Genomic DNA, 17,705 nt, shown 5'->3' with positions numbered 1-17,705 from the left:
TAGGCAATGTGCCCGATGCACAATTTAGTATCTGCACATGTCAAACTCTGATTATACCACGGATGCTACCCTGCCATAACTCTAGGGTCGACTCAACACTACGACAGCCACTGTAGCATCTCACAGCTGAAAGTCATGTGCTAAACCTATCAATAGCTCGATATGCAAGCCCGTATCATCACCGATGGTTTGCGAATGTGTGCAACTCAGCAAGCAACGTTGCATGCACAGCTCGACCTAGATGAATCTTCCAGAGGCTGACCGGTATCGTTACATAACTGCTCGTGAGCAATATTCAAAGCTGCTTGTCGGGCAGCTTGAGATCATTATACAGTATTCATCGTTCCTTTCAAAACCACCCAAGATGCGTTTCTAAACTTTCACTCACCTTGCCATCGGCCTCTCTACAAATACTGCTCTCACAAACGCAGCGCCGCTTTGGGCAACTTCAGTCGACAACAACCTTCTCATAAACGGCGGTTTCGAAACAGCCAGCCCTTGGACAGGTAGTCCCCAATCTAATCTTCCCCAAGGTTACCTCGTCGGTTCTTTCGCTACCACGGACTACGCATTCGAAGGATCTTCCGCCTACAAGATCTCGACATCAGACACGAACACCAACTCTCTTCGCGGCTACTGCGTTACCCAGACCATCCGCCAACCCCCAGGCTCATACGAGTTCTCTGCCAATGTTGGGCGTATCTCGCATGCGGATGCTGCTTCATCTACCCAGGAGACCATAACTGTTGCAGTCGCCATCAACGATGGCAGAGCTATCCTGCAAAACGCGGTCTGCGACTCCAGCGCGTCAAGAGGCAGACTTTGTACTGTCGCAGCCGACAACGGTGTTCCCACGTACGATTATGTGGAGACGAGATTCATGTCGACGGTGGGCCAGATCAAGGTCGACATCTGTGCGACGTGGACGACATCCATCACGGATGGATCGAGGGAGTCTGATGAGGTTGTCCTAGACAATGTGAAAATCGTAGCTGCATAAGCTACCCGGAGCATAGAAAGCCTGGATGTATAGTGTGCAACACAATGGATATAATAACAACCGTAGATGGATAGTCAAGACAATAGAATATTCTTTCAACACACATCGAACGCCGGAACAATGCTATGCCGACCAATCCGCCTACTGCTCATACGAGGCTGGAAGCATGCATGCTGCACGGACTTTGACGGCTCAACAGATGTCAGCTTCTCCACGAGCCCAGTTGAGCGACGCTAAAGAGATACCCCATACCAAAACACGCCCTAGGGCGTTCATTAGTCACAATCCGCCGCGCTCGTCCCGTGAAAAAGTTCCTGGGCCCTGTAAACTGCGCATTCATCCCATCTTGAATAATTTTAGGGTAATCCTTCCGTGCAAAAATCAAGCCACGATGGTGCTCACGGACGAAGAGCAGCCTCTGCTCAGAATAATATCGCATGACTACGAAAGCGTCCAACAAGAGAATGATGCCGAGGAAGCTGGAAATGACGCGCTTGATTTTGAGCCTCTGGACCCTGAGGACCCTCGCAATTGGTCTCCAGGTTTCAAATGGGGTATCGTTTTGTTGCTTGCTCTCATGGCGTTTACGGTGTATGCACATCTTCCAAGTCATGTCATTGCCTGAAGGAACTTGACGCTAATGGTGTTTTCAGGACATTTACTTGCATCGGCGTTGTGCCAGTCGCCAGCAAAATCGTCTCAGATCTCGATGGGAAGCAGTCAAGCTCTGCGAACAGCGCCCTCCTCGTTACTATCTGGGAACTTGGAGAAGCTGCCGGGCCTTTGCTTATCGCGCCGTTGTCAGAGATTCTTGGACGTTATCCTGTCTTCAACGCTTGTAACATTGGTTTCATCGCTGCAACCATCCTAGCAGTTTGCAGCCAGAATAGCGGCGTGTTCATTGCTGCCAGGATGCTCACGGGTCTTTGCGTCGCTTCAAACGTTCTCAACCCAGCGATCATCGGAGACATCTTCGAGAGCGAGCACCGCGGCTCCGCAATGTCTTTGGTCATGCTTGCGCCACTCATTGGAGGAGCTATCGGCCCTGCCATCTCGGGCGCCATCGCGCAGACGATAGGGTGGCGACGCATGTTGACCATTGCGGCCGGACTAGCTATCATGTGCGAGGTTTTGTTCCTCGTCTACTTCAGAGAGACGTACAAGATGGCTGTCTTGAGAAGAAGAGCAGCGAAGACGATGCAGGAAACTGGAAAGATTCCTGAGTCGAAGAGCACGCATGAGCATCTAGCGAAGCTCTGGCACTCGATCACCAGGCCTTTTGCGGTGTTGTTCGGTTCGAGCGTACTCATGCTTCTCTCGCTGTTTGCCTCAGTCGCGTTCAGCTTCTTTTACGTTGTCAGCGTTTCATTACCCTCGATCTTGCTGGACAGGTATGACTTCAAGCTCGGCATGATTGGTCCCACCTTCATCTCATTCAGTAAGTGTGTCTAAATATCTGAATTGCCGTAGCTAACTGATATGTAGGCGTTGGGTCTTTCTGCAGTGTATTAGTCTGCAATTTTACGCTCGATAGGATATACGTCAAGCTTCGTGGGCCCGACGGCGAAAAAGGAAAGCCAGAGTACCGCCTTCCTCTTTCCATACTGGGTGCGATCCTCCTGCCTTTCTCAGTAACGGCATACGGCTGGATCGCGGAGTACCGTCTCCCAGTGCTCCTGCTTCTCGCCTCGGTGGCCTTGATGGGATTCTCGCTCCTTCTAACTGTTATACCGTTGTCTGCTTACGTGGTTGACGCTTGCGGTATGTACTCCGCATCGGCTATGACGGGTGTCATTGTTACACGATGCCTCATGGGCACCTTCCTGCCACTCACGACTGGCCCACTGGCTGATGCACTTGGCTATGGACTTGGTTTCACTATTCTGGGTGCACTGAGCTTGTGTTTGGTCATCATCCCAATATGCATCTTCAAGTTTGGAGAGAAGTGGCGACAGCATTCGGAGTTCACGAAAGACACTTGAGGGGAGTAAACCTGCAGCGTTGGTGCCTGCCTTACGATTGTTTTGTATAGAAGCCACTTCCTCATGTCTGCATGGCCCCTACGGTTTATGCCCGTACCCTAAGTTCATAGTAGAGCATAGCTTTTGACCCGGCTGTTCAAACAGCAGACGGTAACGTCCGCCTTAGAACCGGAAACGTACTCCCTAGCACTGTTGAAGTGCTCATTTAAACATCCAAGTGGCGTGAAAGGATCACCTTACGAAGACTCTCGGCAGCGATAGGATGGGGTTGCGGATAAGAGAAGGGAAGAAACCACGGCGCCGAACTGCCGTCGTCAAGAGTCCAACACCAATGCCATCGAGCAGTGTCAGGCGTGTAAGGTACTTCCGAAGCTGTTGAAGGTTCATTCGAAATCCAGAGGTGCTGAGGGAGAACCCTAAAGAGACCTTCGACGGCGGTAGTCAGGCGTGTGGGTGGGTTGAAAGAAAGAAGTAGCTGGGTGGGCACAATATATGTCCAGTGGCGAGCGCACGAGCCCATGGCTATGAAATCCTCAGGGCATATAGTCTAGACAGTAAAGCGAGAGCGGCCCGAGAGTGTACATCGATTTCAGACCTGCAGATGATTGGTTTGCAGACTACAAATGCTGTTCGTGCATGCAAGCTAAGAGGTATCAACCAGTTTGTCAACTATGACTATTTAAACGTTGTAGCACCTAACCTACGCGCCGTATTCTTAGGACGACATGGTGTTGAAATGGTGTGAACGACGTTATTGACGAACAACATTCACGCCTACAGTACGTGAAGGTTAGTGGTCTTGGCTCGGTTACAAAATACAAGTAAAGACAACACATAGGTATTGCGACTCTGTAGTCCGAGGTGACTGAAAACTCGCGAGATGCTGACGTTATTTGCGTTGCAAGAAGAGATCTCTGAGCTCTAGCAATAACTTCTCATCTGCGAGAAGTGAAGTAGTAGTTCGTATATATGAGCAGGTCCGTGCGCTGTTCTCGCGCATCAAGCATCGCCCACCAGAGCGACATCACCAACCTCACGACCCGCTCAACCCACGCCACGATGAAGACGTCACTCGCCACCCTCTCCTCATTTGTGACGCTCACAAGTGCTGCACGTCTGCTGCTGCAAATTCCAAACACCGTTCTCGTGAACCCGTCTACCCTCCCTTCCACCACGCACGCAACGCTCCAGTCCTCCGGCCCGCCCCTCGATGCCTATCTCACGCGCTCCAACACGTTCAACTTCAACAATGTGAGCGCCGGAAGCTATCTCGCTACTGTACATTGCCGCGACTATGCGTTCGAGCCACTGAGGATTGATGTCACCGTGGAGGAGGCGCCAGAGGGCAACGGGGAGAAAAAGGAGATGATCAGGGCATGGCAGACCTTTTTGGGCAACGAATGGGACAACAAGGGAGAGAGCCGCGGCGAGGGCGGTAGCGGCTTGGTGGTTGAAGCCAGGCCGGTAGGAACCAAGTACTTCTACCAAGAGAGGCAAGGCTGTAAGTTGGCATCGTGACAATGCGCAATGGGGAGATTGTGCTAACACGCCGCAGTTTCGCCGCTATCATTCTTGAAGAACCCCATGATCCTTATGGCGATAGTGTCCATGGGTCTCATCTTCGGCATGCCCAAATTGATGGAGAACAGTAAGTCTCTCGGCAGCCCGTTAGGTACTGCCAAGGTTACTAACACATACGTAGTGGACCCCGAGATGAAGGAAGAATTCGAGGAGATGAAGAAGAACGGTGTCCTGGGCTCCGGAAACACCAACACTGCATCGCAATTACAGAACTTTGACCTCGCCTCGTGGATGGCCGGTAAGACCGACTCGGGCAGCGCGAGCGCACGTACACAGAGTCCTGCGGGGCAGACGAAGAAACGATAGATAGCGGACACACAGGGTCTCGGGAAACAGCGAAGCGCTCAGCTTCTTCGAGACAAAGTACGCCTATATCAGCAGCGAGCAATATACACTATCATCAAGCTAGGACTGCCTTCTTGACTTTTGGAGCAAACCCACATACTGCAGCAACCTGTCTGTTCTATGAAGTTCTCCAACGTAGTCTCTTCAGCACGAGCAGGAGGATTCTCACAGGACCAGATATGCGACGACTGCTAGCGGCGTCCGCATGTACATGTTGCTATCGCTTCATATTCTCTTTCCGACCTAGTTGTCTGGGCGAAAGCCATCACAATGCTAAGTTTCTGACTAATCTACGCAGGATCATACAGATAGCTGAAGAGCCTCTCGTCGCACTCAAACTTCGTAGACACGTCTCGCTCCTTCCTCATCAATCAGGATCCAAAGCAGCCCGTGTCACACAAGCGATCCTGTTATATGTTGGAGCTGTCGTTTGATGTAACAACAGAAGCTGAATTCCAGCTTCCGCCCCGCAGCTTACCCAGGTGTCGTAACTGCTTATTCACGCTCTTGACTTTCTATCTCGACCAATCGGGTAGGCGCTAGCCCCGGTAGAGGCAAGCCACCATACCTTCGAACCAACGAGACAGCATCGGTACAATTGCATTGTGCAGCTTATATAGCGCTGCTAGGATACTCTCTTTGTCTCTCCCAGTGATTTGCGCCTTCTCCTACTTCGTGATGAGCAAGATGACTGGTATCCCGCACACGCCGGCTGCCAACATGGACGATCCAACAACCGCGACAACAACCGCACAGCATGATTCTCACCAGCACCATCATGCACACGTTGGTCATCACACGGGCAAGAGGCTGAAACATTTCCTAAGGCCAGATGGAAGAAAGGTGCACATCGCGAGTTCACCCGATGAAGCAAATCACATGAGGAGGAAGCTGAGCAATGCGAACGAGAAAGAAGACTTCGACCTAGTCATTCATGGGTCTCCCGAGCATGTTCGTTCTACACAATAATGGGAAAGCCATGGCATGGAACAATCGCCCTACTAACGCACACAGATTGAAGCACTCCGCCACACCCACGCGCATCACACTGCACACCACCGCCAACTGCACCAGGACCATGGTACCCTAGCCCAAGAATTCGAGCGCGTAATCCGCGACCTCGACACTCTCTCCACCGAACTCCACATGCTAACCTCCCACGCCGTGCAACTCGACGCCAACTTCTCCAAATACGGTTACTCAGCCCATCTACGCACCAAAGAAGACAGCCTATCAACAGACTCCCTCGCCGACTCCTCCTTCGACAAAGAAACATGGCACTCTGACCGTTCACGTGGCACAGCCATCCACTTCTACCAAAAGCCCATCGTACGACAATACTTCCACAAGGGCCTACTGTGGCGCGCAAAAGAAGCACAGGAAGTAGCTAGCTACGAACTCTTCATCGATCTCTTCTACGTGGGCATTATTGCCATAACAGGCGATTCCGCAGCTGAACATCCCACCGCGCAGTCCTTGCTTCGTTTCGCAATTACCTTCATCATGGGCTGGAAGTTCTGGACGGATATCGGGGTGCTGGTGTCGTGGTTCGATAGCGATGATGTGATCAGGCGGGTTTCTGTGCTCTTTTTGCTAACGTGTTTGTTGGGGTTTACGACGAACATGGTTGAGGCGTGGGAGAGGACATATGCCCCGCTTGTGGGGTTCTATCTCGCGGCGAGGTTGTTTGTGACGAGCTGTTGGTTTTGGTACGCGTGGCGCATTCCTATGGTGAAGGGAAGTATGCTGGGAAACGCGCTTCTTTCGCTGATTCCGGCGGCACTTTGGATGGCGAGTGTGAGTGTTGAGGAACCGCAGCGACAGGGACTTATCTGGATGGCTATCTTGTTCGATCTCTTTGGTCAGTTTAGCATGGTCTTGCTACAACGGCCGGGGTCGCCCATCGCACGGTTCGTACCTGAGTCGTGGAAGAGGAACTTAGAGTTCTATCCCGCGACGAACATCGAGCATCGGATTGAGCGGACGAATGCGTTTGTTACACTGGTATTCGGGTCCTGTGTGTTGGGCTTGCTGTATCAGAGTAGTGTGGCGATGGGGATCAATGCGTTCTTTGGGAAGGCGGTGCTGGGTCTTGTGCAGACATTCGTGTTGAACTGGGTGTACTTTGAGATTGACTCGTTCAATCTTCATACGCATGCTATCCGACGGCATGTCTTCTCTGGTAAGTTAGATCCCAAAACCCACATGCCACCGCTGATGATCATGAAAGCCTTGACATGGTTCTCCGCCCACCTCCCCTTCATCATGTCCTTCGTCCTCTCCGCATCAGCCCTCGGCGTCCTAGTCCGCGCCCATGACACTGCCTCCGCACCCCTGGACTCGTTATCCGAAACCTTCATCCCCCGGTCCGAAGACCACATCTCCGAAGGTCTAGTATGGTTCTACTGCGGCGGTCTAGGCATCTCGCTCCTCTGCCTCACCATCATCTCCGCAACACACGTCCACCGCACGATTCCCAATCAGCGCCTTCGCAAGCCCGTGCGTCTTCTCTTCCGCGCAGCAGTTTCTATCGTTATAATCACGCTCCCTCTTGCGCACCTTGATAGCCTGCGGTTGATAGCAACGACCACGGGACTAGTCGTGTCTGTGCTGATGCTTGAATTGGTTGGCGTGGCGTGCTGGGGTGAAAACTTCTTTTGGGAAAAGGAGTGTAAGAGGGATCAAGCGACGTATAGTGCGAAGTGTGCGGTCAAGAGAGAGGAGTTGGAGAAGAGTTTCAGGGAGGGGAAGGTCGTGGATGTGGAGGAAATTGCGAGGAGGGAGGGCGGAGAGAAGGGCGTTGTTGGTGTGGTTTGAGTGGACGTAATCGAGATGGATTGTCGAGTTTTTGCATTTGTGATATTTCAAAGAGTATGTCAAGCTGTTCTTGGTAACATCGTAGAATGAGTATAATTTTACCATGGGAAATTATGAGATATTTCAGATGTCGTCGCTAAATGCCACAGATATGTATTCGACACGAACACACAGAATCGAACACAGGAAAAAGGTCGAACATCAGTTCCCTAATCTTCATCTCCAACCTTGGTCTTCTTTTGCTCATCATGGAATCGAATAGTCCTCCCAGGAATGACTCCTTCAGCTGGACCCGGCGCCCCGCCATTCTCACCACCAGCCTTCACTCCTCCTTTCGGCGCCGCACCCTCTCCATCCGAAACCAGGGCGTTGACACTGCCCATTGGTAATGGCGGCTGACTAGCTGAGCGGCTTATGCTGGGTGCTCTCGATGTTGCTCTCGATGTACTCGCCGAGCTAGTTCCGGAACTAATTATAGACCTGCCGATGCGCACGACACGGTTTGGGAGCGAATCGCCACCGTTGCGAGACCAGCCTGGACGACGGCGAACGCGCGCTTCGGCATCGGTGGTGGTCTGGTCGTTTCCCTCGATGTGAAAAGCGGGACTGGCGTCGTCGGGGGAGGTGGAGCCTGTGCGGGCAAAGGACAAGGCCGTGCTCAGGGTGCGAGGGATGAAGAAACCGACTTTGCCGAGAGGAATGGATAGACCGTGAACGACCTGGCTGAGGTTAGAAAACAAGGCTCTGGGATTACCAAAGATGAGCGAACTTACAACTGAGCAGATTACCAAGAACCAAATGACCACGTTCATGACTTCCATGAGGTATGCAGCATCTTCCCTGACTTCACCATCGACTTTGATCTTGGCGAGAAACTCGAGACTGATGTAGAGATAGAAAATGGCGCTCACGCCGATGGGACCGAAGAAGCCCACGAAGAGTGCTTGTCGCTTTTGCTCAATCTGATGAATCTGTTTATGCATAGCGAAAATGATGGGCAGACGGCGGAGCAATAGTACGAGGATACCCAAGGGAATGAGTCGGTAGATGGGAATGACAGGCGAATGCGCGAAGAGACGCCATGGGCAGACAGCGCCGAACCAGATGAAGATGGATACGTTCAAGAGCATATCAATGGTGGGCTGGAATGAGTCGTCCATCGTTTCGAGGCGGAACCAGTCATCCCATGTAAACGTGTTGCCAGCGATGAAGCAGGCAAGCACGTCGTCGCTACCAATCATGCCGCATGTGCCAACAATGAAGAGCTGCACTTGCGATCAGTAACTCTCACATCATCTAAATTGACATGAAAGACTTACAGCCAAGGTGATTGCAAACACCAAGAAACTCTCGCGGTCCACGTACTTCCGCTCTTCAGCCCAATGCAGTAATTCCTTCGCAATCCAACCCACGGCAGCTCCGTAAACGACACTGAGTATGATTGTGTAGCCCCAAGTCTCACCGAACCACAGGCCTACTGCAACTCTAGTGCTATTGTCTGAGCCCTGGCCGCCATGGCCGATATGCTCAATAAGGTAGAGTGGTAGGAAAAGGAACGGATACCCCAGGCCATCATTAGCTCCTGATTCAGCTACGATAATCTTCTGCAGCTCTTTTGGAATATTTGCATCCGCAAACTTTCCCTTGACGATGGAGTTGGACAACACAGGATCCGTGGGTGTGACACAAGCGCCTACGGCCAGGGCATGCAGGAAGCTGATATGCGGGACCATGGCGAAGACGAGCAGACTGGTCACGAGCCACATGAACGTCATGCCCGGACCGAGTAGCAGAGCCAAACTCTTCCATTCTGTCTTCAGGTACTTTGACGGAAGTTGCACACCTGCGAGGACAAGTTGGACCCCTAGCACCAGGCGCGTAAAGTATAGGGTGATGGTATCCAGCACTTCGACATCATTAAGAGCGTATTCTTCTGGTTTGATCCAATTTGTCGCATGCGGTGAAAAGATGAGTCCCGCGATGAGTGATATTACTAGAAACGCGCAGATTAGTTATGCGCTTCTCTTGGCCCATGATCCAGGCCCGAGCGTTCAGCGACTTACAGGCTTCACTAAGATAATACTTCTCTTTCATCAAATAGCTAACAAGGCCGAAAACTGTGATGAACCCTCCCAATGTCGCACAGACAATGTTGAAGTTGTTGACCGCCAAGGTAGGCATGGCCGGCCACCGAACGCTGAACGGACCCTCAAAACCCGGCGAACGGCTATGTCGGCTTCTTCGATGTCTCTGCTAAACTCTCGGCGAAGCTTGACGGCAAAGCTTAACAAATATCTTCTCTTGCTTCCCAAGGTTGTATGGGACGACTGAAGCGACTGCAAGTCTCTCTTTCTGATGCAGAGTGGTGTTCGCCTTTTATGTAGAGTTGTTTGGTCGATCCGTGGGGTAGATGTTAGCGTTTCGGTGATATTAGGGCGGTCTGCAATCACAAGACACAACGACGCCGAAAGCTTGGTGATGATGACAAGAGGCTTGGTCCGCACAAGGAAGCAACAGGTGGTAACGTAAGTGGAAAATGTGGGGAGTGGTTAGCATCTTGAAGAGATCGCGACGAAGGCGAACGTGGGTCGCACACGCGTAGCGCCTTGGCTGACGGCTTGTACAAGGCTGTGTGAAGGCTTGGTATTTTGGAATTAAATACCTCAACCTTTACAGACATGCCACGGGACAGGATTTTTGAACAACCTGGCGCGAGTACCGCTTCAATTCTCTACCCATCGCGGATCACGTGCCAAAATCGAGAAAACGTGTCACAATGCTTATTTACAATCCCAATAAAGCCCAATATTCAACCATGACCAAATGCACATCTAAACGTTCGCTGCTGCTGCTACCTGAGGACCATAGCCGACTTGTGGGTATGGCTCACCAGGTGCCATGAAGTTTGTCTTGGGGTTCTTCTGGGCCTTGGCTGCCGAGCAACGGGCCATTGTTGGCGAGCTGTATGATGGTTAGTGTTGTGTAACATTAGAGGGGGGGAGCAACATGGATGTGACTTACTTTCTCGAGATGGCATCTGTGAAAAAGAAGTTCTCAATGGGGTTCTTTAGCGCTTGACCAGTCACTTGTGCGCCCTGGTTCTGGTCTACAAGCTGAACCTTGCTCAAGCTGGGTAGCGATGCGGGTTCAACAAGGTCGTATCTCCTGAGAGCAGGTGAGATCTCTTCCATGCGGTCTCGCAGGGCCTCTACATCGTCGTAGGGCAGCTCAGTCCCAAAGTACTCTGAGGCTGCTCGTACAATCTTCCAGTCTTCTCTTGAAGCGCCGGGAAGGCCTACAGCGGCACGGGTCATTTGTACACGACCCTCGGTGTTGACGTATGTGACCGATTTCTCGGTGTATGCAGCACCGGGCAATACAACATCGGCGAGCTGTGCGCCGCGGTCGCCGTGGTGACCTTGGTAGACAACAAAGGCATCCTTGGGGATGTCGGCTTCATTAACCTCATCCGCGCCCATGAGCCAAACAAACTTGGCCTTGGTTTGGGCGACCTCAGACGAGGGAACGGTGAAGCCAACCTCGTAGGCGCCAGTTCGGGAAGCTGTTCGCTGCAAGATGTTGTAGCCGTTCCACTCCTCGGTGTGGAACTTTTCCTTGTTCTTCTCGACAAAAGATCCAACCTGCTCGTAAATCGACTTGGCGTCAACGTGCTCAGTGACACCACTGCCGACGATGATCATGGGCTTCTTGGCTGAAGCCAACTTCTTGCCGAATTCTCCGGAAAGAGCGCTCTTGAGATCGTTGGCGTTGCTTCCAAGCTTCTCGTACTCGAATGTGCTCTCAAAGTCTTCACCAACGTAGCCAATCTCAAGGTCTGTCCTTAGCCATTGCTTCCTGATGCGAGCGTTAAGAACGGCAGCCTCCCATCGGGGGTTAGAGCCGATAAGGAGAATGTAGTCGGCGTCCTCAACACCATAGATCCTGGAGTTGAAGGAGTAGTTTGACCTGACATCGATTCCGTGAGCGATGGGCTCGCTGCCACCAGGCTGGTCAAGAGCCAGGTTGTCGGAGCCGAGTTTGTTGGCAAGATCCTTCATGGCAACCAGCGCCTCAGTCTCGACGAGGTGGCCAGCCACGACCTTGAACTCGTTGCCCTTGGGTGCGATCTTCTTGTATGCGTTGCCGATTTCGACCAGTGCTTGCTCCCAGGTGGCGGGCTGGAATTGATCGTCAACACGGACTAGTGGGTTAACAAGGCGCTGTGTGCTGAGAGCGTCGCAAGCGAAGCGGGTCTTGTCGTTGATCCATTCCTCGTTGATGTCATCGTTGAGTCGCGGGATAACCCTCATGACCTGAATACCACGGGCGTCGATGCGGATGTTTGAGCCAAGTCCATCAAGAACGTCGATGGACTCAGTCTTGTATAGTTCCCATGGACGGGCCTTGAATGCGTAGGGCTTCGAGGTGAGAGCACCGACGGGGCAGAGGTCGATGACGTTTCCAGAGAGTTCGGTATCAAGGGCGGTCTCGAGGTATGTGCCGATTTCCAGGTCGTTGCCACGGCCGAAAGAACCAAACTCAGGAGCACCAGCGATGTCGTTGGAGAAACGGACGCAACGTGTGCAGTGAATGCACCTGTTCATGGAGGTCTGCTATCTGTAAGCTATGTTCTTGGTATCAGACACTGTGGAATCCTACCTTGACCAATGGGCCAACGTTCTTGTCCTCCACCGCACGCTTTCCCTCGAGCTCGTGGAAGCGGCCGCGGTCGGCACCGTATCGCATGGACTGATCCTGGAGATCGCACTCGCCTCCCTGGTCGCAAATGGGGCAGTCCAGAGGGTGGTTGGCGAGCAGGAACTCCATGATGCCCTCACGCGCCTTATGAACGAGAGGCGAGTCGGTCTTGACGACCATGCCGGGCTGTACGGGCCATGCGCAAGAGGCAACTGGCTTAGGAGCCCGCTCCACTTCGACCAAGCACATGCGGCAACTTCCAGCAATCATCAACTTCTCGTGGTAGCAGTATCGGGGGATGGTAACTCCGGCCTTGTCGCAGGCCTGGATGAGGGACGAGCCGGCTGTTGGGGCGCATTAGAACCGTGTGTGCAGTCATGAGGGGGTGTGTTCCGACTTCGTACCTTCGATTGATACCTTCTCTCCATCTACCACGTGCGTTAGCATACCTCGCCGCCCGCAATGGGGAGTGGCACAAACCGATAGTGAGCTCAACGTCTGCTGGGCGGCGGGCCGAGGCACTCAAGGCCCGGCTGCCATTGAGGGCTGCGCGGAAGGCAGGCCTCCTCAGCGACCGGATCATTTGTTGCCGCAGCATTGTGAGGCTCTGAAAGATGGCGATGGACTTGTGGCTGCGGAGCTCCAACTGACGTTCACGATGGCATCGCTCAGGCTTGGCGACTGAATAATCCAGCCGTGATTGGCCAAAGCGCCGCTCGCGCCTGCCACAAAATTCTCGCCGGCCGCCCTCCGACCTTCTCTTCTTCACTCATTTCGGGCACAATTTATTGTAGGAAAGTTTGGCACTCTACCTAGCTATCCTCTATTACGTGCCCAAGAGCACGACTCACCGTGCGAGGTAGCTGGAGCAGACGAGGTTTTCTGATGATATCTTGTTCCTTACCAACGTCGCTACATTTTGATTGAAGAAGAAGCAGCTTTGCTTGTGTGTGGTGGAGCTTGAGATGGCTCAACGCTCGATGATAGGTTGTGATGGAGCTGTAGTTGCTTCATATGCTGGCCAACGGCGCGTTGCTCTCAATGAGCTACAACAAGATGGCCACCACTCTTGCCATCATGCCTACGCCGAGGCGGTGTGCGTGCAGTAGAGGTTTTACCGAGCTTGAACCTTGCGATTATTCGTGAGGCAACATTCGCAAGCAACCGGGATAACAAGGCAACGACTTCGATGTCTGAAGTCTATCGTGCGCGTGTGAGGGGCCGGCCAGGCATTCTTTATGGATGCGGCTCTGCTAACGTCACGTTTACGCCGGGTCACCGCGGACATTGTGTGCGGGGAAACTCAAGCCACCCATCTCACTTCTTCACAATCACGACTGCATGGTGGTGTTTTCTGATTGATAAACTTTTGAAATTGTTTGATCCCTCAAGGGCCTGCGACAAAAGATCTACACTACACCGAAATCATACCTTGACTGGTCTTTCTAGTCTAATGTGCGCCGCAAGAAGTAAAGTGCGCAGCCTCGTCGGGCGACTCCCGAACGCCGTGGCAGAATAGTCCGCTCTAAAACACAAGATTCGTAATCATCGCTTACTCGTTGTCACTCTCAGGGCCGACCTCCATCTTCGCAGCCTTCTTGGCTCCGGGGGCATCGAGCTTCTGGGGTGGCACACCGAGGCCGTTGTGGTTGCGGAAGAATAGAACACCTTTGCCCTCACCCTCAGCACCGACGCTGGGCTCGACCCACTGGCACCAGCGTGCACTCTTGTACAAAGCCTTCAAGAAACCGACGGGGCCATCCTTTGTGTCAGAGCGGTAGTGCCTGCCCATGATGGGCTTGATTGCCTCGGTGGCCTCGTCGGCGTGGTAGAAGGGAATGGTGGAGATGTAGTGGTGGAGGACGTGGGTCTCGACGATGCCGTGAAGGAGGGTGCGTCCGATGAAGCCAAACTCGCGGTCGATGGTAGCAGCGGCACCACGAGTGTAGGTCCAGGTGTTGGCATCGTAGTGGGGCAGGGTGGGGTCGGTGTGTTGCAAGAAGGTGATCATGACGAGCCAGTGGTTGACCCAGAGATAGGGGATGATGTACCAGACGAAGAGGTTGTTGAAGCCGTAGCTCTTGCCGATGAAGGTGAGAGCAGCGATGACCAGGGCGATACCGAGGTCGCTGAGCAAGATGAGGTGCTCGTCACGCTTCTCGTATAGGGGGCTGGAGGGGTTGAAGTGGTTGACACCGCTGAACAGGCCGTTCTTCTTGCCCTTGCCCTTGCCCTCGATCTGGCGCTCGTGGTTGTTGTGGCCGGTGACGTTAGCCACGAGGTACATGGGCCATCCACCGAGCTGCTGGCCGATGGTGTGGAGCAGGGTGTAGATGGGAGTCTCGTCAGCCAGCTCGGAGATCTCGTGGATCGCCTTGCCGACACGGGTGGCGTAGACCTCGCGGGTCTTGGGTACGAAGACCATGTCGCGCTCCATGTGGCCGGTGGCCTTGTGGTGCTTGCCGTGGGAGATCTTCCAGGAGAAGTAGGGAACGAGGAGGAGAGAGTGGCAGACCCAGCCGACAGTGTCATTGAGCACCTTGGAGGGTGAGAAGGCCTGGTGGCCGCACTCGTGGGCAAGAATCCACAGACCAGTGCCGAAGAAGCCCTGCAGGACAGTGTACAAAGCCCAAAGACCAGCGCGGAGAGGCATGTTGGGGACCGTTTCGGGAGTCACGTAGTTGTGGAACACGTAGAAGGTAGCGGCGAGCGAGGCGAGGTCGCGGGCGACGTAGCCCAGACCACGGATGGCAGAGCGCTCGAAGCAGTGCTTGGGGATGGCATCGCGCAGCTGCTTGATGGTGTAGTCGGGGATCTCGAACTCGTTGCCGTATGTGTCGAGGAGCTTGCCGGTAGCCTTCTTAGAGTGCTGGGGCTGCTCGTCCATCGAGGACAGCGACGTGTTGGAGGCTGAGCCGGCTGGCGAGTCGAAAGGTGAGGCCGAGACTGAGTTGGCAGTCGAATCGGCTGTCATGTTCCTCTTCAGCACAGGCTGCTGGGCGCGGGCAGTCGAGGTTGCCATGGTGGGAGAAGTTGTGGTGTGGTGGTGGAGGGGAAAGAGGATTTGGGTGGGGAGCAAGCCTGAGCAGTTGCAGCACAAAAGGGCTATCAACTGTTGAGATGCAGGGCAGGCTGCGAATTAGTGGGTGTGCCGGGACTGGCAGGTGGATGAATGTCTGCACGACTTTCAAGGAGTGAGAGAGATTAAGTGAAGGAGGGTGCTGTGTGTGCGGGACAGGTGGGAATTTAAACCAGGGCCCTCAGGGCGGTGTCGATGAATTTCTGGGTATGCGCCAGGGTAAGAATGGGCAGGTCTATGAGCCAGGGGCGTTCGAGAAGCCGTTTCGCTTCGATAATCAGACAGGTCCGGCTCCATCAACTAGCACGCTTTCTATCTACACTTTGTGCATCCCTCTCCACTCGGCAAAAATTACTTTCACCATTGCCCTCCCTCGCCACCGCACTGGACACGGACAGCACTGTCCTGGTCGAGAGGCGTGGTACACGGTGCCATCTCCACCGGCATGCGTGTCCAGCGATGCATTCTCTAGCTCCCCTCCCGCAACGAGCCAGTCTACATGGGGCCCTGAATTTTCAGCAGATCGCTCTCATCCGCTGGCTTGGCGCGTCGCTAGGCACGAGTATGGCAAGCAGACCGCTTGTTTGTGCCCATCACCACCCGCACTCCAGCGCCTCGCCTAGAGTCGAATCCCGCAGGTACCAGGTGGATATCTGCCGGGCTAGAATTGGTGGCGATGGCTGGGTTGGTGCCGAATGAAACCCGACATACTACTGAGTGTGTAGGCTACTGTCTCCTACCACAAGCAAAAGCAAAGCGCATCCTACGGAGACCCGCAATGGCTCGAAAACGTTGTGGGCGCACATCGCAAAAAGTCGGAATGCCTCCCACGGATGGTGCAGGCTTCGCTGCAGGGTCTGGCCTAGCGCGCCAGGCACCACTCAACCAGATTGATTCGCCGCAGACCCCGCCGAGGTTCAGCCTTTGCCCTTGGAACGGCTCTCCACACGTGGAGGGGTCCTTTGGGCCACGTCTCGAGCTCCCATCACATCTGCCATCGCTACCAGAGGCCTCTTCATGGCGTGGCATCGCATGACGGGCTCCTCGACACTTGTCTACTACGGCTGTTCAACGGTCGGCTTACACACTGTATCGGTCCCAACAAACTATACATTGTCATCTCACATCTAGCTACTGCCCCGTACATGTCCAGCTGCATCGCTTGGCGCTCTCGGTAACGCTAGTCTATCTTATCGTTGCTAGCATGATCTCGCAAGCCATACCACAACGGTCCTCGAACCACGTCAACTTGGCGTCTAGCGCAGTACTTCTCTTACACCTGTATCACGATATTCGGAACCCATTACACTCGATATGCTTTGTTCGCGTTCAAGGTATTTTGCTAAGACTCACCTCCGTTCGGGCCGTGGTAGCAAGACGTCTCACATCTTTCGCCCCAAACACACTCTGATGATAGCAACTTTCTTCTTCTTTATCACGAATTCGTTTCCAGGCTAACCCAGTTCTGGAACTACGTTCAGCCTTCTCTCGGCCATCGTCCATAAGTGTGGTTGCGCTGTAGCGACTAGCACCTGCGTACTCGGGACTTTCACATGCCAACCCCACTACCCCATCACCACCGGCAAGTGGATCACGGAGAATATTGAGTGGAGGATCGCCCCTAAAACACGTTCAACGGCTTTATCGGGCCCCTCAGATCGATCCTGGGACTTGCAACCTTGATCTTGGCGCATACTAGCAAATGACGTGCTTCAATGGCGATTTCCACATGTTGCAAACGTCTTGCTGGGGCGGCGATGATATCAAATGCACCGAGGCAGGACTCGTGCTGGAAATCGATCACTCTAGTCGCGAATCCCAAAGAGGCTTTCACGTGTCTCCGAGGTACTCGTCACAATTTGGCCACTTACCGCAGACAGGGACCTTGAGTGTAGCACTCAGCTCACGATCAACACAATACATGCTACACTGAAGCATCATTATTTATCAGTGTCCATTTCTAGCTCTGGGCGTCCTCGTCATACCTCCAAGTGATGACAAAAAATAGCGGTACACGACTTGCTTCAGCACATTCAAACATGCGGAGATTAAGCCCAGATTTGCCTCGATCAACGTCCAGAGGCCTCGCTCTATAGCACCACAAGTTTCGTCTCGTTGGTTGCACACGCTATCATCAACGGCTGTAGCACGTAGTATTGACGTTATTGTTAAACTAATGATCTTGTCAGTGTATGTACAGCCT

General features: G+C 53.3%; 6 protein-coding genes across 6 annotated transcripts; 3 read left to right on the top strand and 3 right to left on the bottom strand.

Moving 5' to 3' along the window:
- Positions 1–1,338: 1,338 nt before the first annotated feature.
- BKA58DRAFT_191976 (major facilitator superfamily domain-containing protein) lies at positions 1,339–3,085 on the top strand. Its single transcript, XM_046165625.1, has 3 exons — positions 1,339–1,591; positions 1,654–2,438; positions 2,486–3,085. The coding sequence occupies exons 1-3, from the start codon at positions 1,392–1,394 to the stop codon at positions 2,980–2,982; spliced, it is 1,482 nt and encodes a 493-aa protein (XP_046024202.1). The 5' UTR covers positions 1,339–1,391; the 3' UTR covers positions 2,983–3,085.
- Positions 3,086–4,041: 956 nt separating this feature from the next.
- BKA58DRAFT_317807 (uncharacterized protein) lies at positions 4,042–4,869 on the top strand (the record flags this gene model as incomplete). Its single annotated transcript, XM_046167644.1, has 3 exons — positions 4,042–4,483; positions 4,538–4,630; positions 4,685–4,869. 3 exons carry the CDS (start codon positions 4,042–4,044, stop codon positions 4,867–4,869), a joined length of 720 nt encoding a protein of 239 aa, XP_046024201.1.
- Positions 4,870–5,461: 592 nt separating this feature from the next.
- Positions 5,462–7,838, top strand: BKA58DRAFT_386631 (bacterial low temperature requirement A protein-domain-containing protein). The gene is made up of 3 exons (XM_046170489.1): positions 5,462–5,859; positions 5,923–7,090; positions 7,139–7,838. The coding sequence occupies exons 1-3, from the start codon at positions 5,587–5,589 to the stop codon at positions 7,723–7,725; spliced, it is 2,028 nt and encodes a 675-aa protein (XP_046024200.1). The 5' UTR covers positions 5,462–5,586; the 3' UTR covers positions 7,726–7,838.
- BKA58DRAFT_192016 (Na(+)/H(+) antiporter 2) lies at positions 7,830–10,310 on the bottom strand. Its single transcript, XM_046165627.1, has 3 exons — positions 9,789–10,310; positions 9,045–9,718; positions 7,830–8,990 (listed from the first exon to the last, which is right to left on the bottom strand). The coding sequence occupies exons 1-3, from the start codon at positions 9,904–9,906 to the stop codon at positions 7,935–7,937; spliced, it is 1,848 nt and encodes a 615-aa protein (XP_046024199.1). The 5' UTR covers positions 9,907–10,310; the 3' UTR covers positions 7,830–7,934.
- A 1-nt stretch (position 10,311) lies between these two features.
- Positions 10,312–13,129, bottom strand: BKA58DRAFT_191984 (uncharacterized protein). The gene is made up of 5 exons (XM_046165626.1): positions 12,904–13,129; positions 12,828–12,851; positions 12,385–12,767; positions 10,747–12,335; positions 10,312–10,686 (listed from the first exon to the last, which is right to left on the bottom strand). Exons 1-5 carry the CDS (start codon positions 13,019–13,021, stop codon positions 10,557–10,559), a joined length of 2,244 nt encoding a protein of 747 aa, XP_046024198.1. The 5' UTR covers positions 13,022–13,129; the 3' UTR covers positions 10,312–10,556.
- Positions 13,130–13,958: 829 nt separating this feature from the next.
- On the bottom strand, positions 13,959–15,571 carry BKA58DRAFT_191849 (fatty acid desaturase-domain-containing protein). Its single transcript, XM_046165621.1, has one exon. The coding sequence runs from the start codon at positions 15,443–15,445 to the stop codon at positions 13,976–13,978; it is 1,470 nt and encodes a 489-aa protein (XP_046024197.1). The 5' UTR covers positions 15,446–15,571; the 3' UTR covers positions 13,959–13,975.
- Between the last annotated feature and the right edge of the window lie 2,134 nt (positions 15,572–17,705).

Source organism: Alternaria rosae (genome assembly GCF_020736505.1).
Source record: "Alternaria rosae strain MPI-PUGE-AT-0040 chromosome Unknown BKA58scaffold_6, whole genome shotgun sequence".
Lineage (NCBI taxonomy): Eukaryota > Fungi > Ascomycota > Dothideomycetes > Pleosporales > Pleosporaceae > Alternaria > Alternaria rosae.
This window is presented reverse-complemented; position numbering and strand designations above follow the sequence as displayed.

Coding starts and splice junctions, on each gene's coding strand:
- BKA58DRAFT_192016 (XM_046165627.1), bottom strand. CDS start 9,906: ATGCCTACCTTGGCGGTCAACAACTTCAACATTGTCTGTGCGACATTG. Junction 9,719..9,788: donor GTATTATCTTAGTGAAGCCT/GTAAGTCGCTGA, acceptor GCGCGTTTCTAG/TAATATCACTCATCGCGGGA. Junction 8,991..9,044: donor TGTTTGCAATCACCTTGGCT/GTAAGTCTTTCA, acceptor TCGCAAGTGCAG/CTCTTCATTGTTGGCACATG.
- BKA58DRAFT_386631 (XM_046170489.1), top strand. CDS start 5,587: ATGAGCAAGATGACTGGTATCCCGCACACGCCGGCTGCCAACATGGAC. Junction 5,860..5,922: donor TTCATGGGTCTCCCGAGCAT/GTTCGTTCTACA, acceptor TAACGCACACAG/ATTGAAGCACTCCGCCACAC. Junction 7,091..7,138: donor CCGACGGCATGTCTTCTCTG/GTAAGTTAGATC, acceptor TGATCATGAAAG/CCTTGACATGGTTCTCCGCC.
- BKA58DRAFT_191849 (XM_046165621.1), bottom strand. CDS start 15,445: ATGGCAACCTCGACTGCCCGCGCCCAGCAGCCTGTGCTGAAGAGGAAC.
- BKA58DRAFT_191984 (XM_046165626.1), bottom strand. CDS start 13,021: ATGCTGCGGCAACAAATGATCCGGTCGCTGAGGAGGCCTGCCTTCCGC. Junction 12,852..12,903: donor AGACGTTGAGCTCACTATCG/GTTTGTGCCACT, acceptor CGCACGTGGTAG/ATGGAGAGAAGGTATCAATC. Junction 12,768..12,827: donor AGAGAAGGTATCAATCGAAG/GTACGAAGTCGG, acceptor GCGCCCCAACAG/CCGGCTCGTCCCTCATCCAG.
- BKA58DRAFT_191976 (XM_046165625.1), top strand. CDS start 1,392: ATGGTGCTCACGGACGAAGAGCAGCCTCTGCTCAGAATAATATCGCAT. Junction 1,592..1,653: donor GCTCTCATGGCGTTTACGGT/GTATGCACATCT, acceptor TGGTGTTTTCAG/GACATTTACTTGCATCGGCG. Junction 2,439..2,485: donor TCCCACCTTCATCTCATTCA/GTAAGTGTGTCT, acceptor ACTGATATGTAG/GCGTTGGGTCTTTCTGCAGT.